The 20,080-nt window shown below is 39.2% G+C and overlaps 1 protein-coding gene across 1 annotated transcript in view; it reads left to right on the top strand.

Annotated features, from left to right (window-relative positions):
• The window catches only part of SPTLC3 (serine palmitoyltransferase long chain base subunit 3), a 149,316-nt gene that overhangs the window by 68,723 nt on the left and 60,513 nt on the right, over positions 1-20,080 (top strand). Inside the window, exon 3 of the mRNA XM_042817639.1 lies at positions 1,648-1,978. Coding sequence (XP_042673573.1) covers positions 1,862-1,978 — 117 coding nt within the window. The 5' untranslated portion in view covers positions 1,648-1,861. The remainder of the gene's footprint in view (positions 1-1,647; positions 1,979-20,080) is intronic.

Genomic DNA, 20,080 nt, shown 5'->3' on the forward strand with positions numbered 1-20,080 from the left:
GTCAGCCCCTAATCTGTACTAATTCATGTGGTTATTCCTGCCCAGGTGCAAGACTCTCTACACTTGCTCATGTTAAACCTTCCTCTCTGCCCAACTCTCCAGTCTGTCCAGATCTTGTTGAATGGTAGCACAGCCTTCAGATGTATCAGCCAATCCTCCCAGCTTTGTATCACCAATGAATTTGCTGAGGGTGGATTCTATCCCTTCATTCACTTTGTTGATGAAGATGTTGAACAAGACTGGACCAAGAACAGAGGTACTTAAAGGGTTCCAACCAGACTCTGCACCACTGATGGTAACCTCTGAGCTCTGCCAGTCAGTCAGTTCTCAATTTAATTGGGATATGTAAGTAGAAGTCTTCTTTCCAAGGAGATCAAAATCAAACCTAGTAAAGGATGGATTTCCTCACAACTGAAGTGCTACGAGGTAATGTATTGTGGAGGTTATCTACACATCTTAATGGAAAACTCAGCAAATCAGACAGTGATATGAAACAACCATAATGAAGAAGAAATAAATACACACATATTCCTTTTAAATGCAGTTCAGATCAGGTCTGTGTTACGTTAGCATGCTTTGGTCTCAACCTATGCAGGCATCCTACTTTGCAAACCTTCAAAGGAAGAATATATTTTAGCAGTTCAATACATGGCTAAAACAAGTTTGCAAAGTCAATGCAATGTGGTTTTTTTGTGTATTTTCTCAGTGCTCATGTAGTATTTAATCTCCTCCATCTTGTACTCCAGTTTTAGGCTGCATTTTCTATATATTTCTTACGTTTCGTTTCCAAGATAACATAGGTTTTTGTTTTTTTTCTAATTAAAACACTCCACATATTTTTACTCTCCTAACCTTTTATCCTTACTGTTTTCCAAAATGGATATTATTGTATAGCTTTCCTTTAATCTGTCTCCATGCTAATTTTAATTATTTTTGGAGGAAGGAATTCTATCACATGTTGCCAGGAACACCTTTACTTTTATGCTTTGCCACTAAAATCTGAAGTACAATAATAAACCTAAATTGATGTACTTTATAAAAATCAGGTTCTTACTGATTGTAATAGCATGGAATTTCACATAATGCATGCCAAACTGAGTTTAAAGGGCCACTTCACCATGGTAAAGACCCGTGCATGTATCTGTAAGATGGAGCCAAAGAAATTGTTTCTAGTTCTAAGTAAAGATTTCATTTTTATACTGAAATGCTTTCCATTTCCTTGGAAGGTTAATTTTGTGTCTATTACTGCCTATAAGAGATTTAAAATAACAGGAAAAAAAGGAGTGTTCTGTTCTACTCAGTAAACACTACATTTTTTCAGCTAGCATACTCTTCGTAAGATGAAGCTTGCAAATTAACAAATTATTTTGTTTAATTTTTCAAAACATTGTATTACTTTGCCTTAAATGGAGTAATATAGCTCTGTATGGAGTGTAATAGAGAGGAAAAAAAGTGTAATGTTCCTCACTGGGAGGTATTTGGAGGTAATATATCTTTAAGTGTCTCCGCCTCTGAGTCCACCCACTTCTTGATAGCTGCAGCAGTCTTGTTGACTCATAAAAGCTGTGTTCATACAATAGCCGACAATGAGCAGTGTTTTTCAGAGATTCTAAGAGTACACCTTCTGCTATGCATTTTCCATTCTAGGTTGCTGGAACTGAAGGTGTATGGAAGAAGGAGTTCTAAGTTTCTGAGATATTGCAAAAGATAGTTCCTCCTCTCATCCTGGAAAATCCTGACAGACCAGTTGGATACCTTTCAGGCCTTAACTAAGGACTTTATCTGTTCATCCCACTGTCTTTTGTACTGTAGAAAGACCCAAGACACCCTTAAGAACTGAGAATCTGACTAATTTAAACAGATGGCTAATCCCAGTGCTGTCTGTAATGGACATCTACATCATCATCACCATCAGAAACAGAATAACGTCTTAAAAAGTGGAGTCTGTAAGAAAAATGGAATTACCAAAGGAGTTAAGGTAAGATTTGGCTACTCACTGTCTCAGTTCTGAAAATAGTCACAACGTTGCTCATTAAGGTAGTTTTATGAAGGCTTTGGTCTCCATTGCACAGGTGGTATGGCATTGGCTTGCGTGCTAACTCTTGTAATCTCAGGATGTGATACTGCATATTTTTTATTATCCTAAACGGCAGTAAAAGTTGTGAATGCTCATGCAACTTATTTTATTAACTACTCTCTAGTTTGTATCAGGGACAACAATCTGAGAGGGAGCAGTTTCCTTTTAAATCTTAATCGATTCTGGAGTTCACTATTGCAATGCACAAATCACCAGTGGGAAGCTGAGTGTGTGTAGAGAGGTTTTCAAAGAGAGATTTATTGTTGTACAAATATAACCAAAAAAATGTAGGCAGGAGAAGCTGTCTTCCTGATGTGTATGTTGCTGCATGGTTGATTTAATACCTGCCTCACTGATGTCTGCTTTACAGCCTTTTACAGCTTAAAATCTAAGTCTCTTTTCTCAAGCTGTTTTCATTCAAATCAACACTTCTCATTTACGTGAGCATTTTGTAGAACAGTTGGTGTATCGCATCTCTAAGAAAAAATCACAAAACCAAAGATATTCCTTTGCCAGAAGAGCCTAGTTCTTGAATGTAAGTACCTTTCTGCAGTACCTAATCTGCTTGGGAATCTGTCTTAAAGCATCCCAATTCTGCATCTTGTTGTCATTAATAGGAACTCTTGTAGCGATTAGGGAGAGGTTGGCTTTACAGCATGGTGTGATGGTTAAAGGCGAATGGAGAAGTTACTTCAGGAGCCTCAGTGCTCACCTGATCATCTCTGTTCAGAGCCTGTTGAAAGCTTTAGGCAAGAAGTGTGGCAAGGGCTTCGCTATTTTACAAGTAAACTGCTATCCTATATCTTTTATAAATGGAGCTCTCACGCACCTAGCACTGCTAATGAAGGCACACCCAGTGTCAAGCTTAACGATTGTCTGGCTTTAGGTGTCTGCCTTGGTATGGGTGTTTCCTGATCACAGGCTTGTGTGGGATGAAAAGAGCACAAAACCTTGTGCAATGATAAAAAAGGCCTTTCTTGGAATCTGCTTTCAGAAAGCTAATCTAGCTTCTATCTCCTAATCTTTTTATATTTTATTATTTGCCACTATGATGCCAGAAATCTTTGTTTTCTGTTTGATTAGCAAATCTCGAGGACTAAGCCATGTTACTCATTTATTATTAAATGCTATACAGTAGCAGTTTTTAAAGAACTCACAGGGAGGAGATTAATTAGGATTTCCTCCTTAATAGAAAAGACATGTTTGGAGAAGTAAAGAAGAATATTAGTAAGGCTGAGCAAAAAGGAAAGAAAGACTGGGCTGAAAGGGAAGACAATTAGAGAAATTCTAGTAGATGTACCTGCGGAATTAGTGAAGTTCTACAAGCACCATGTGGTTGGAATGGAAGGGGAGAGATGTGCTCTTGGCTGAGGAAGTAGAGTTTTAAGAAGTTCAGGAGAGTTGTCAAAAGCTGATTTGATAAATCCAAGTCTCGCACTGTGTTACAAATTACTTGCCGTTTCCTTCCCTTCCTGCTTCTAATGCAGACTGGGAAAGAAGGAAACAATAACAGACAAGAGTCCTGTATGAAACAGGAATCTCACTCCCGGTAGGAATCTCCCCATTCCTGTCTGGTCTGTTTCCCCACCCCAACTGCCTCACCCTGTTTGGTACTTATGCTTTATCCTATTTTACAGGAATAGATACTGTTCCTTCTTACCTGGTCTGTTTACATGGCTTACTGCTGAAGGTGTGCAACATCACAGTCTTATGTTTGCAACACCCTGCTGAGGCATACTCCTCCATTTACAGCTGGGATCTGAGGAGCAGCAAAAATGGTAGCTGGGAGCACAGTTAAGTCTGTGCAGGAACCAGAAACAGTTTTGTCATGGTTCCAGTCTTCCTCCGTGTTGCTCTGATTTCCCCTAATACTGTGCCAAGGACTCACACACGTACATATTTTTACTGCCTATTCAGATAATTTCACCTGTAAACAGTTCTAATACTGTGGGAAATACAGTGCTAGAATATTCAGGCTGAGGCTGATGATATTGATTCTAGCACTTGAGACTTATGGCAGTTTTTAACTCCTGGGCTTAGTTTCAGGTGTGTTATATTGCAAGTTGGAGAGGAAAGAGACAGGTAGGTGTTCTGGTCTGACAAAGGATGGTGCTGAGGCTGCAGTAAAAGTACTGTACAGTGAAGCCTTCTAAGCTAAGAGTGTGTAGCAATAGCTGCATGCAGTTGGCTGACTAGAACATCAGGCTTTACAGAAAGTGGCTCAATAAGCCTTTTTTCTAGGGAGCACACAGAAAGCACTGCACTGGAGACACTGCCTTTGAAAACAGTCTCAGGAATGCATTTTAATGATGTAAGAACATTTGTGTGCAGACATGCATGACAGAAAGAGAAACAATTCTGATGCAGCAAAGCCTCCAATTTTCTGAAATAACAATTTTGTTTAACGGAATGTGGAGGGTAAATAGGGATGATTGAATGCAGGGGAGCAGAGAGGCTACTTCTAGCAATCTGTAGCATATCAAGGAAAGTAAAGGAGGTAGCTGCATAATAAAGATGAAGTAAAGCGTTCTGCCAGAAGAGATGCTGTTGCTTTTGGGGAAGAGGTGTGCTACTTTAGTGGAGAGAGACCACTTTGAACAGCTTCTGAGATTATTTTAATATATATATTATTATATTTTAGATACAAGAAATATTATATTCTATTACATTATATGTAATATATAATATTTTTTGTCTGAGTGCTTTGGTTCTGGCTGGTAGCATTCATTGGAAGCTAGACTACAGTTAGACCCAAGATTTCCCTTGTGCTTTTAATCCAGAATCTGAAACCCGGTCTGGTCATTCTGTAAGGCACAATTCAGTAGCTAGCCTATTTAGTTATCTAACTGTAGTAGCCAGGAAAGGTCCAGCTGTGGTTTCTTCTGCTATTGTGTTTCTGTTTATTTTGAGTGTCAGTTGTAGGGGATATCATATTTTAAAACTATAGGTACGTTTGATCTGATGGGAACTTTATTTTTTCTATGATATGCATTCAACAATTGTATTTATTTGATAGATCATTTCCTTGGATGCCTTGAAGATCCTCCAAGATAGAATGAAGCTATTCATTAATTGTTTTGGGTTTTTTTCCCCATTCTACACTAAGAATGCTGGGAAGAAATTTGCAGTGAACAGGCTACCATCTTCTTCACGGATTTCAAACTATTCTGATAGCAGAAAGGAGCCCAGGATGATGTCAAACTCAGAAAACCTCGCTTATTTGATAGCCAGAAGACATGATGACCTCTGGCATGTAGGCGCTCTAAAATTCAGAGGCTGATTATATTTACCTTTTGTCCTCTGGCATCTGGTCTTCCTCCTAACCTTTTTACTCTTCTATTAATTCAGTACTACAGCAGTCATCCTCAGTCTTTTCAGTGTTTTTTCCTTCTACGCTTTTCTTCATCTCATTTCTGCACTGCAGCGTAACTCACTTTCTAACAAAGATTTTGAAGAAAACATTGTTTAAAAAAAAAAACAACCAAACACCAAACAATGAAAAGAATATGCCATGCAGCTGTTCTCATTGAATTCATTTTCTTGTATATTCTGAATGCCTCTTCTAGTTGTTCTCTGTGGTGTACTCTCACATATATATATTGCATTCACTTCATATGCTTTTTTAGTAGTTAGTGTAACTGGAGCACTTTGGAAGCTCAATATAAATATTAATGAGCCCTGTGGGGGGAAAAAAATAAATTGATTCCTGCAATTACTGTGGTACGATAAGACTTATTAATAAGGGAAGAGAAAGGAGGGAGGGCGTAAAGCTGATCAAACAACAACTTTTCCAAGTTTGTAGCCTCATTGTGCAACTGTAATGATCAGAATAGAACTTTTCTTTTTCTTCTTGAAGTATCTTTTACTGGTGCTGTTTGGGGTAAAAAAAAAAAAAAAAAAAAAAAAAAAAAAAAAAGTAGACTTTTTTGACCCCATCCTGGTTCATTTCCGACCCATAAACCTTTAAGACTTGTTCGCTTGTGCATGTACTGATGGAAAGCAGCATCCCCATAAGAGTTGTATAGCTGTAGTGACAGCAAGATGTTAAGAGTTGGTTTCCAGTCTGCATTCCCTACCAATTACTTTACCTGTTGCTTCCGTGACACCATAGACATGAGCTCCTCATCCTTAGTTCCTGACTTTTCAGTTCCAAGCTCCAGAAATTTGTTGGTTTGTACCAGCACTCTCTGCCATTAATCACAGGTCTCAGATCCACACCCTTGTTTCTGTCATCTGCCTTGCTATGTGATGAGCTCAATGCTTTGGAAGCAGGAAATGTTGAAGTCAATCTTCAGCAAGCTGAGATGTGACTAGTATGTAAGCACATGTAACAGTAAAGGACTCTTGTAGCAATGATTTAATTACGTTGCATTGGATTTTAATATAAGTCTAGAGATTTTTTTGCATAGGACAAATAAGTTTTCAGTAGGACTGGAGTCACTATGCTGTTAGCACCTGGAAATACCTATATTCAGGTAATTAACTTTTGAAAGTTTAAGCCTTAGGAAAAACACTGTGTATTTATTTGCTTTGGTTTGAGAGGCCTAGCATGCAGAAAAGCAAATGGTAGTTCGGTGGGAAAAAATGAGCTTAAGGAAGACATCAGGTCTTTAAGGACAGCCTATTCTTAACACAAGAGCATTTCACCCCTGTACTTGTGAAATGTAAATGTACCAGGAGACTGGCTTAGCTAACCAGTTAACCTATGACTGACCTCTGGTGCAACCAGGCAATCCACAAGAGACTAAAGCAAAAACAGGTTACAAAGGAGGACATGTTTGAATTGTGTTAGGAATGTCAGATTTCACTTGGTGTTAACAATTGCAAAGGATATCAAGAGAAGCAAGAAGAGCTCTTAGTGCTGCATTTCTAGTAAATAAATAGATGTTGAGAATGTGGTTCATTGCACAATAGATTGGATGACTTACTGACAGCAGGTACAGGCATGGCTGTATTGGCTTTTTAATGCTTCTGTTGGTTTTCACTAACAAAGTCTCTGAAGCCTTGAACAACAAGATTTAAGTAGGAGAGGAACTGCCAGTAAAGGAAGATTGAGTTATGGATCTCTTCAGAAATCTCAGCCCATATAAATGCATGGAACTAGAAGGGTTGCATCCGAATATGCTGGCTGATGTTATACTAGAGTCTCACACTCTCATCTTTGAAAGGTCATGGGCATAAAGAAGATCCCTGATAACTTATGAAAGGCAAATGTTCCAGCCAACTTCAAGATATAGGTACTTTCCAGCAAATACTGTTTCTGAAGTATAAAGGTGGTAGTGACTGGGAACAGTAAGCATGGATTTACAAAAAGTAAATGCTAATTGGCTGACTGATGGTCTTCCATGATAAAGAGACTAGTCTGTGAATTGGAAGAGAGTGGTGGGTATCATCTACCTTGACTTTAGCAATATAGTTCTCATATCCTAGTTGGGACATTGCAGTCTTGGTGGGTAGACTAGTGTATGGATTAATGATTGGCTGGATCATTGGGCTTGAAGGCTAGTGATTGGTGGTTCATACTTTGCCTGCAGATTGGTCATGTGTTCTCAGGGGTCTGTTGTGGGAACTATCAAGAAACTGGAGAAAGAAAACAGAATACCTCCTCACCAACTTTGTGGACAGCACTAGACTGGGGAGATCAGACAATATACTGGAGAAGAAGGCGCTCAGTTGCGGAGATTTAGGCAGACCGGAGGGATATGTCAGCAGAAGCATCAAGTATTTCAGCAAGTACAAATGCGAAGCTGCATTGCATTGGTACAGGCTACAGAATGACATGGGAACAATTTTGCCCAAAAGGGTTTGTGAGTCTTAACAGGCAGCCCACTACATATCAGCCAGCAGGGCAGCCTGACAGAGATGAGGACTATCGCATCTCGGGTTGTGTTAACAGGAGCGTAGCTGGTATATCGATCCACTTTTACCTGACAGTTTTTGGATGACATCTAGGATGCTTCAGTCAGCTTTGGGCCCACTGTCACTGCACAGTCTTGCACCCAAGTCGTGTCAATTCCACTATCATTACAAACTGAGAGATGTAAGGATAGAGTGCAGCCCTGCTGAAAAGGACTTGGGGTCTTGGACTGGTGGATGGTAAGCTGGACATGAGCCAGCAGTGTTCCCCCACAGCACAGAAAGCCAACCGTATCCTGGGCTGCATCAAAAGAAGCGTGCCTAGCAGGGCAAGGGAGGTGATCCTGCCCCTCTACTCTGTGCTGGTGAGACTTCACCTGGCGTACTGCGTCCAGATGTGGAGTCCTCAGTGCAGGAGGGATGTGGACCTGTTGGAGCACGTCCAGAGGAGGACCATGAGAATGATCGAAGGGATGGAACTCTTTCCCTATGAGGACAGGCTGAGAGCTGGAGCTGTTCAGCCTGGAGATGAGAAGGCTCCAAGGAGACCTGAGAGCAGCCTTTCACTACCTAAAGGGAAGCGTTAAGAAAGAAGACTGTATAGCAGAGTCTTTGGTTCTGTTGTTTTAGGACAAGGGGAAGTAGTTTCAAAATAAAAGAGAGGAGATTTAGATTGGATATAAAGAAGGTTTCTTTACAATAAGGGCAGTGAGGCACAGGAACAGGTTGCCCAGAGGTAGTAGATGCCCTGTCCTTGGAGACATTCAGAGTCAGGCTGGACAGGGCTCTAAGCAAACTGATTTAGCCACATATGTCCCTGTTCTCTGTAGGGTAGTTGGATAGATGGGCTTTAGGGGTCCCTTTTTGATACAATTCCATGATTCTAAGTGGGAGTGGCTCCAGCGGGGAGCCACCAAGGATGGGCAGGGGGCTGGAGCACCTGCCTGGTGAGGAGTGGCTGTGTGGTCTGAGTAAGGCTTTTTACTGAAGTGCATAGGAGAAAAAGAGACAATAGCTGTTGAAACAGGAGAGATTTCACATATGAAGAGAAGAAAAATTCAAGATGCAGGTAACAGCACTGAGACAGACTGCTGTGGAACCTGCAGCACGAGGCTTTCCAGACCTAGCTGGGCAAATCTCTGTGCAAATTCCTGATTGGAATTTTATACTGCTTTTGAACAGGAGGTTTGGACCAGAGACTTGCTGACTCATCCAGTGTAAGTGGGTCTGTGATCCTATAGTATAAGAAGGCAGCGTTTCTCTGGTGATAGGGTTGGACAGAATTGTTACAGAAGCCCACTTTGGTTCTTGTGGTTAACTACCTAGTGAGACAGCTATAGTTTTACATGCTATTCAGGCTTCTGCATTCTGGAAAATCACTTTGTCAAGAGTCAGAGGACCTATCCACATTAAAAAAAAAAAAAAAAAGTCAGATAATCTCATTGAGTTTCACTGGTGCCATGCACAATACTACTGGAGTTTTAGTCTACATTTTTTTATTAAGTTTTGCCGAAACAGTGGTTTTTTTAGAGGATAACAATTTGGCCAGCATTAATGATGATCTCAAAATTACAGCTAAAATCTCAACCCTTCTGCTTAATTTCAAGTCTTTCCTTCAAAGAACAAATGCTTTGAACTTGCTTGGTAATTTCACCTAGAAGGTGATTACGCACCCTTTCATTTTTCAGACTGTCTACAATAATGCATTATCAATGACTCCTTAATTGTTGCGATGCACTTATTCTGGAAAATGCTGTGTATTCTCCAGGAACTCCTTTCTCGCTTCATATATATTAAACTCCTAAATTGAGATTATATCTACATCTTAGGTAAATAACTACATTTTTTCACAAGAACTTACTCTTGCTCCTTAGACTAATTTTCTAATTAAGTTAAAAATAAAAACAAAAATAAAGTCATGAAGTGGCTAGTCCCGTTTCCTGCCCGCTAACACCAATCCAGCATAGGGATTACTTACCTTTGAAAGTTGTAAGCAGTAATACAGCTTTCAGAAAAAGTAAGGTAATATATATTTTTGTACGTACTTTCTTAGCAAGGGATGTAGCTGGCTGCATTTCATTGGAGAAGCAGTTCATGAGTATAATGAGCAGAATGATAAGGTAATGGTTGCTTAGGGGTTGTCTAGGTCTGTATAAAACCTAACTTAAGCTAGAATATGGTTAACATCATGTTGCTTCTCACAGCTTGCTGTTTGCAAATGTGCAGTGGTGATTCAAATCCTGTTTTATATGGTACTAGACAACATAAAGAGCCCTTAGTTTATCATGCTATGCAGATCTGTTTCTGCTGCCAACAGAAGTATGAACTCTTAAGAATTTTTATTTTTTAATTTCTTTCTAAATACAATTAGCATTTGTTGTGGTGAGACTGTAGCATCAAGCAACTGAACAGGAAATTAAATTTCCTTACAATGATCCTTGGTCCAGCCATATAATTACTACCATTCCTAGCTGCTAATTTTTCCACAGGAAAAAAAACCCACTTTTTTAATACAGCCAAACCAGAAGTTTTATGAGGCCATTGTCTGAGAGAGTTGTCTTTGCAGGATGGATATTGAGTTGGGAAGAAAAACAGAATACAAGGAGCAGAGCGGGCAGCAGGAACAAGCAATATTGTGCCAGACTAAAAATTTCACACTTTGGGATATGTTAATTCAGATAGATATCTGAAGCACTTAGAAGATCTCTTTGGTCTGAAATTTCGAGGTGAAGGGCTGAAAATATCTAAGTGCACACATATGTCTTCAGCACAAGGTAATGCATAACCTGCTCTGGCCTGGTGGCTTTCTCCCTCCCTTGCTCATAGAAGGGAGTTCAACACCAATCTGAGAGTGACCCGTATCTCTCTAAGTATTTCGAATTCTTGAGAAAGCATCTAGTGTAGATGTAGCACAACAGAGCTTAGTATATTCTGATCATCTCGGTCATTTTGGAAATCATTCAGCTGCAGCCTTTCTTTTTTTTGGCATGTGCTGTGTTATTTCCCCCATCTTCCATAAATATCTATTTCCACCCTTCTCAGCCTACCAACAAGTGAAGATTCTTTCACTGAGCAACAGGAATATGGAAGGACTAATCTGTGGTGAGGAGCTGAGACTTGGAGTCTTTATAGCTGCCAACACATTGCATTCTGCTTCCTCGAGGAACTTCCATTATAATTTTTGCTTTCCTGTCACTGCTAATGATTAATGTGGTCTTCAGGGCTGGCATACAGCCCTCTGTGACTCATGTGTACTATCTGAGACTTCAGCTGGGCTGCTCTTGAATTCGCAAAGCTGTTGACCTACACTTGGAATCGCAACAGCCATTTATACATGCCAGAGATTGGGGTTGTTGCAAGAGACTACCCCAGTCTGTCCGCATAATCAAATTTCCATCTTTTCCTTGTGCCCCCTCAAAACTCAGGGCTCATCTTCTGAAAGTAATGTTTCTCTTTCTGTGGCCCCTGTAGGTTGCACTTCTTGAAGGTAAAGGTATCTGCAGGTTGTGCATGGTGTTGTGGCGGAGATCTGTAGAGATGACTGCTGGAGACAGCAGAATACAGCTAGAGTCATCAGCAGCCATGTGTCAGTGACTGTAGTGATTGAGATAGGGAATATAACCTGAGAAATAAATTCAAGACTGTCTGTGACTGTCAGCTTTCATCTCATTGTCAGCTACTCTCAGAGAGAATCCCAGTGCTGTGATCTGATCAAACATATCTCCTGCTCAGGCCACTTGCTGATCGGCCTCACTTCTAGAGCTGCAGGTACCACACAGATACCAGCACCAAACAATGAAAGAACGCACAGGCACAATGCAGTGAGGGAGCGTTTGTTGAAGGGATATTATGATCCAAGAAAGCATTTGAAAAATCAATGCATTTTCTTTCTTAGCTTTTTAAATTATTATTCATATTCAACTAATATGAGCTTTTGAATTCTGGCAGTCACTTGACACCAGGCGTGCTCAAAGGGAGCATTTTACTTCAGCACAAGTCTGCATATCTGTTGATGTTGTATCTTCCTAGTACAAGGCATCACTGTTTTGTGTTGTCACCGTACAATCTTTCCTTGCATCATTGTTATGTAAACAGTTTTTTGTTTTGCATGTGTGGGTGATCTGAGATTGTCTGGGAGGTTGGGGAGTGTTAAAACCCATAGGAGAAATCTTGTTGGTTTTTGTAGTTTTGTTTTCATTGTGAAGAAAACAAAACAGTGATTTGATGCAATCACCAACACTTTTCCTCTCTTCTAATCACAGTCCTCCCCCACCTGTAAGCCACCCCTCAATTGCTTTCCACATGCATTAGGTTTATATAAGAGCCAATAGTGGGCTTTTTATAAGCCTTTAAGTATTGGATTGGTGTATCTGTGATTATATCAGGAGCATTAGAAAGTAGATTCTATTATGTGTGTGTTACAGTCCTGTGCAATCCCAGGTTGAGAAATGTAAAATTGCTTTATCAAATAATGTGTGAAGTAAGTCACGTGGGTGGAACTTAGCTGTCAGTTGGTTTTGATTTTAAATGTTTCTTAACAGTGTTTCTTCAAGCTGAACTCAGAACCCTTGATTCCAGTGTCTGATTCTTACTCGTAACCAAGCAGGAATAAATAAAGATTTCAAAACAAATACAGTATCTTAGCAAAATATACAACTTTTAAAGAAAAAAATGTTTTGTTCATTTCATCCCGTGACAACATCCTGGTTTTATGACAGACAGTGATGCTGTTAATGTACCCTAAGCCTAACTGTTCTTAAAATTTACGTGTGTTTTAAAGATATGGATAGTTTATCAATTTTGTCTGTGTTAATTTTGAGATGTGTATGAATCGAATGGTACGTAAACGTGCAGTAGTGTGAAATTTAAGATATGCTGTGTGCATATCCAAGCATTTTAGCAACATAATTATGTGCCAATTTTCTGTATTGAGACAGGAGACATGTGCTTTGGGAACTGAGTATTTTTAATAAAATTCAGTTTTACCTTGGGATAAACCTTTTGCATGAGGAGAAGTGTAGCTGCATCCCTGAGAAGGAATTAACTGGCCATCTCTCATGCCTTTTTCAGTAGTGAAAGCTACAAACATACAATTCTACCAAAGAGTACTGTCTTTAACCTGATGATGCAGGACTAAAAAGGTCTACAAGAAAGCAATCTTGTGTTCGTTTGGTGTGTCTATAGTAAGCATGGATAGGTGAGCAGACTGGCCCCAAAGTCTTGATCTTTGGGCATTGGTGTTCAGCATAGAAATCCAGCACCAGTTATCAGTATTAAGAGACGTCTACAAGATCCTTTCATCTCTCTACATTTGCGTAGTATTCTCAAGTGCACAAGTTGACTTATCTGTTTCTGGCGTCTTTTCTCTGTTCTTTGTCAGTGTCTTTGCTCTTCCTAAATTTTTCTTCTGACGAAGGAAACCTCTTCCGTTTTCTGTCTTACTGTATAAAAGAAGCCCTGACGCCACCTTTTTGATTTGGGAAGGAAATCACTGTGGCTTTTCCATTAGAGATCCATCTCTGGTGGCTTTCCCAAAGTGGAAGTTACTGAACTCTTTGCTAGTAATGAACAAGATCATATATGTCGGCTCCTTAACAACTTGTGAACTTGTCAGCCATTTTCATTATGATTTGACAAAGCTTCTTTCTTAAAGTAGGCAGCTGGATAAAGGAAGAAAGGCCCTGCAAATTCCTTGTTTAAAAAGAAGCTGCTGGGTGAACTCATTCCTCCTGTTTGCTGGACAAATTCTAGTAGAAGAGAGATTTGATCTATGTACCAAATAAGAGGAAGTTTCCATCTGTGAGTTGCTCTATATTCGGTAGCAAAGTCAGTCAACAAGAGACACATAGAAAGCAAGAATTTATTACTCCCTGAATTCGCGGAGCTCTGTTTGCTTGTATTCTAACTCATTTCTGCATGGCAAATATTGAATTTCTGTGGAATTTATTTAGATTGTAAATTTTCTGAGATAAAGACTGTATTTTCTGTTCTTCTCTTGTAAAATAGTTTGTACATATAGGAGCAGTATTTATTAAACGTGCCTTCATTCATACAGGATTTTCATCAGCCTTCTCAATTTATCAGTGATTTGTCATCACTGTTGTGTAAAGCTGTTTATCTATCTACTGCTTTATTTGCCTTGGTTAAGCCAGAATAGCTTGGTCTCATTTCTCGTGGGACATTTATTTTCTAGCAGTCTACCTACAGAAATTTGAGTTTAAATTAAATATATTCTATTTTATCGATTGATTTGTTGCAATTCAGTTCTGCATTAGTTCTTCATCTTTAGAAGAGACTGGTCTGAAGGCAAGCAGATTGCAAGTCATCATTGTCATCTGGCTGATGCTTACCCATTTCACAAAGACTGCATGATTTCGGTTTACCTCCTGTTGATCGCATATTGCACCCATTCAGTGGTGGCATTCTAGTGAGAGACGTGTTTTGAGACAGACCATAAAGACAGAAACATAATGAATGCAAACCTCTCACCTTGTGGCCAATGGTTTCTGTTAGGTCAGGCAGAAAATTGGTGGTTAGGCATTTTATAGTGTCTTGTCTACTTCTCTGAGATGTGGGGGATTGTAATTTAGAAGATTTTTTTTCAGAATAGAAAAAATAAAATTACTTGAATAGTGTGAAAAGCCTATTAAGGAATTTATAACCAGATACACAAGAAAGACTTCTGCTTTAAAAACACAGTCTGAAAGATGGTTTAAGGTTCTTTTGCTTTCTTATTATTTTGGCTGATGATTTGTTGGGAAAACAAATCGAAATATCTCAGCATTCTGGCACTTCTCAGTAGGTAACTGGCTGACTGAATAAATTGTTTGCAAACTACACTGTTTGCTACTTCTTCCTATCTTGCCTTTGTTCAGATTTTACATCTTCCTGGCTTATGGCTGACATTTAAAGGCTGTGTTTTGTGAGTATTGCATAGAGCATTGCATTCTTGGCTGTGTTATGCCCACTTATCTGCTTGGACCAAAAAAAGCATCAATTTTCCACAGGATTTGCTCAAGTTTTGCAATGCAATATTGTTGCAAAAGTATGAGAGATGGCAATCTGTAGTGCATGCAATCATGTTTGCCAAACATATTTTCTTGGAGCAGGAAACATATTTACCTATCAGATCATGATGATAGTGAGAGTTACAAAGTCTGGTGATAAATCTTCTGGCATAATTTCTTAAAACTCATAGTAGAAGCACATGAACCAGTTTTACTTTATAGGCTGCTTGGCAATGAGCTTTTCTTCTTAGCCTAATGCAACAGCTAGTGTCCTGTTTCTTTATTAGCCTCATTCAGCCACGATTTAAACAAGCAGAGTTCTGTCTGTTCTGGCAGATCATTGCAAAATGGAATGAGTTTTTGATTTCTGATTATTTTTCAGTCCATATCGTTCAATGTGTAAGATTTAGTGCAGCTCCTAAACAACAATATTCTAGCAGTTTAATGGCTAATAATGTTTCCAGGGCTGTGAAATATTCTATATTTTGAAAACAGGATTGAATCTTGAAAAGAAATTGAAACCACACACGTGCAAGGTATTGGAAGGATGTCCCTAAAACTACCAGAAGTATGTCTTATGTATAGATACTGGTAACTTTTGGAATAGGAAAAATAAGCTGCATTATCTAATTTATCTAATATTGATTAGTTAGCATATTCAGACGACATACAAAGTTGTCTAGATCGTAAGGCAGGCAGGTTACAATTACAAATAGTTTGGTTTACATCCCACTTTCACATCTGTTATGAGAAGAGCGTGCTTATAAGAAACATGTACCTACCTGGTAGAATATCTAAGAATTAGGGAGGTATGTTATGGGCAAGGAATCATGTGAAGACAAAACAGGAACTTTTGTAACTTCTCACTTTTAACTCAAAGTCAATAAAACCTGTGTTAGTGCAAGGGATAAAGAGCACTCTCACAGGTGAAAATTGTCCAGGAAGGGTGGAAATGGGGTGGTGAGATAAAGCAGTGGTTGAACTGGAGAGTCTAGCTTGGTTGTTCCGAGGAGTGAGCTGTGTTCGGTGGTGCAGTAGTGCTCAGCTGGAGTGAGGTGGAGCTGCTCAAGGCAGAACATGCACCCTGAGAACTAGGTCAGGGGTGTGCCGAGCTTGCTGGGGTGCCGGTGTAGCTGGAGGCTACAGAGGGAAAGCCAAGAGGAGGTGAAAGGTAGATGGGTTGAGCCTATGGCTGGTGATCTCAGGATGAAGGCAAGGAAGAGAGGGGAAGGAATGGCGCAAAGGCAGGAAGATGTAGGTCAGTGAGCAGCTGCAGTCTCAAAAGGGGGAGATGATTTTTTCTTTCCTTTTTGCAAATAGCAAAGAAATAGTACTACTCAACAGGACAGACACAAAAAATAGAAACATAAATTATTTGACAGCCAGCATTTATATTGACTAACATGTAGTACTCTAAAATGAAATGCTTCAGTGTTGACTGAACATTTTTATCAGAGCATGAGTTATAATAAAAGGAGCTGTGCTTGCCGTAGCTGCCACAGCCAGCTTTTAACTATGCTATCGTTCCAGAATAACCTTCTTGTAACTTTTTGCAACAGCCTTGTTCTGTTCTCTTTGTCTGGGCTAAACATCCTATAATCTTTTTTGTGTATGTTCTTTAAGGAAATAATTCAATTTTACAATATTCTTTTCAATTCCAAAGTTAAGCATAGGGCTTGTGGGCAGATGTGGGCACCTCTGCAGAATGTCTCTTAAGATAGCAGAAGCAGATTTGAGGGCTGTACAGAGAGGGGGAGGTAGGAGAAACTGGTATGGATCTTAGGAAATGAGAATAGGCTTGCAGTTTTTCCTGTATTAATCTTCCACATTCTACTGCTGAGATTTGAAACACAGGAAAAGTTGGAAACATTTAGCTCTCATTCACTGCACGGGCTGGTGGACATAGATGGAAAGGGGAAATAGTTGTGTCCTGCTTTGCAAGCTAAGTGGCCAGATTTTTCTAATGACTCCCACTAAAATGAAAATCTTTCAAAATGTTGTGGTCTGTGATCCTTTCTCCTGGCAGTACAGGAATGTTCACGTTCAAATGTTTTTCATTCTTGTCATGACTTCACCATTCCAGAGTTTGTGTTCTCTCCTAATGCAAATAGTCTGCATTTTGTGGTGAACCTGAGCAAGGGTGAAGATTTGACACTTCCATTCCAGTCCAGACAAACGTCATAATCTGAACCTGAAAAAGGCATAACTATGCTTTTACTTTCTGTACCTTCTTTTTCCCCTATATCTTCAGTAACCATTGAACTGTTTCACAGCTGTTTTCAGTTGTCTAGCCATGGTGTAGGACACAATCATGCTACTTCCAAGCAATTTAAGCATATGGTGAGTGGGTATAGCGTAGCCTACCTTTAGTTTGGAAACTTCATTCTTTTTTTCAGTGTTTTGTTTGTTTGTTTTTTAAAGCTACTAATCTTTTTTGTTAACTAACAAACAACAGAGGATATTGGATTTTACCTCCATATTTTGTGCTATAAAGGTTCTTTGGAAATGAAGCTGCAAGTACTGAGCACTAAGCGTGTATTTAGATTGGCTGAACCACCTTCACCCTCTTTCCTTCCAACTGGGAAAAAAGTACATTTGTCTTTTAACTTGACTTCAACCTGGAACCTTTAAAACACATAGAGGGTTAGACTGTAACCCTGAATGGGGTATAAACTGCCATCTCCTTCTTTGCGGATGCCAGCAAGACTCAAGCTTGACCACTTCTGTTAGTGAGCTAAGCCTGACTACAGAGCCACCGCCTCTCACAGGGGCAAGAGACTGCTGAAGTGTCCTAGGGAGAAGTCAGCACGCCTGCTGCAAGCCAGGAATCTCATGTCACAGAGGCAAGATAAGGGTTATAGCTTGGCTGGAGAAGGCTATGTGATCTCCTGTCAACCTGGTTCACTGGTAGTTGAAACAAAGATTAGGAGGCATCCTTGGAAACATCAGGCTCTCCTACAACAGAGGAAATTATTTAAAAAGGTAACTCAGGTTATTCACCTCGTTTAGTCTTTGGATCTGTAAGTTCTGTTTTTCCAGAAGAAAGATTTGTCCTTTTTAGAAGTCTCTAGGGCTTTGTGCTTGCACCCCCCTCTGTTTCCTGAGCATTCAAGCTGTGCTTTCTTTGAAGCTCACAGTGCTCCCCTGGTAGACGCAAAATTCTGCCTCCTAGGTCCTTGCTGATGGGGAAACTCTAACTGGGTTTTTACTTTCCTCTTACCGAGTGGGATGAAGGGAGAAAAAAAGGCATAGATAGTGCAAATAGTGCTTTCCTCATTGTTATTTTCCAGCAGCTGCTATACTCAAAGAGATTAGCTTTGATCCATATATATAAAAAAAAAAGTTTTTTGAAAATGTCTTTTATGAGATTATTACTAATTTGTGCACAATACTGACAGCTCTTAAAAAAGAGTTTTACCACTTTACATAATGTAGTCTGGATGAAGGAATTATTCAACATATCTCTCTCAAGAGTTGCAGTATTGGTATTAATTTTTAGAATTCTAAGTTTTTAAATCAAGTGAAGAAAAAATAGTAACTTGAGATTCAGGATGCAGGAAGATGGTTTTGGAATGCTATAAATGACAATAACTTTTCTTAATTTAAAGTTTTCTTTTTTCTGCAGATCATGTTCATCTCTGCCATTTTCCAAATAAAACCATGTTCGAGTAAAGGTTTATTCATGTTCTGTGTGAAGTTTTACTTTGGCTTATGTCTGTACTTATCCTGTACTTGTTTAAACAACTGTTTTTCTCAGAACTTAGCTTGTTTGTTTTCCTTTGTCTGGTTGTTGTTTTTCTGAATTCTTAAAGTCTTTGCATTTTAGTGGACTTTAGTAATGCATTTATTTCAGAGAGAGAGGCTTCTTTTTAGGTTTTGTTGCCAATTATCATATTTGAGAAAGAAGATTATTATAGAATCACAGAATGGTTTGATTTAGATGGAATCTTAACGTTCCAAACCCACTGCAATGGGCAGGGACAATTTCCACTAGACCAGGTTGCAAAGATCCAATCTGGCCTTGAACACTTTTAAGGATGGATCATCCCCAGCTTGGCTGGACATCTTGCTCTGGTGCCTCGTCATCCTCACAGTAAAGAATTCCTTCCTAATGCTTGGTCTAAATTTACCTTCTTTTATTTTAAAGTTGTTACCCCTCTGTTTCAGCAGTGCTTTTTGTCCTTTACAACTTGACTTTGTTTTCCTAAGACGTGGCTGTCTTTTCTTAACTCCTTTTATAAACCATTCCTATACAGTTACACTCTATTTCCAAGTTCAGTAGTGCTTTCCCAAAATCTGTTATTCTGCTGTTCCATTCTCTGCTTTTTGTAAGTCCCCCGATTTCTACCATTTTATGATATTATGATCAGTATAAAACAAAAACTTAGAGCTAAGGCACCCTAGTGTCTACTCAGACTATTTCCAAGATGTAGTAATTGTTTTTTCATTTGCCCTACAGCAACAGGACTAGAAATAATATTGGGGGTAACAAAGAAATGATTGTGAAGTATACACAACTGTATTTTTTTTTCCATGAATGATGGAAATAAAGAAGCCTGATTTCATCTTGTGTGTCCAGAATCTTCTACCACTCCAGAACATCCCAATTTGACTACCATATCTCTCACTTTCCAGATGGGCAGGAGAGAGTTACATTAGATTTTTCTGAAGATTTCAGAGAAGTTTCCTTCTTTGAAACCCCAGTTCTTCACCAAATTTCATTAAAATTGGTCTACAATCTCAAAAGGTATTAGAGGGTATGTGCAAACAGAGAAGTTACTTAACATAATCCCGTTGTTTTCTTAGAAAACAAGTTAAAATTGTTCATATCCAAAAGCAAATTCAAATAGATTTTCAGTGCTTGCTATGAGTTTGAAAACATGTCTTTGAATCAAACAAATCATACTTCTGTCATCCCTTTCTTGCAGTATGTTTAGACCTGATTTTTTGTATTTTAATTTCTGGTATTCTTCTTTTTCCTAATCCTTCTCTTTTAATCCAAGAACCACAGCTCCCAGGTGTTTGCCTCTGGATAGATGTGTATTTGCTAATGGCAATTAGTACAACATGTTGGGTTGAGGACTTCCCTTGTTGTCTGTGTCTACATAGACTGCTGTAAAACCTAAAGACAGAATTTATT

This window comes from Centrocercus urophasianus, unplaced genomic scaffold (genome assembly GCF_019232065.1).
Source record: "Centrocercus urophasianus isolate 14NV4802_14NV808 unplaced genomic scaffold, USGS_Curo_1.0 seq_10, whole genome shotgun sequence".
In the NCBI taxonomy this organism is placed as follows: Eukaryota; Metazoa; Chordata; class Aves; order Galliformes; family Phasianidae; genus Centrocercus; species Centrocercus urophasianus.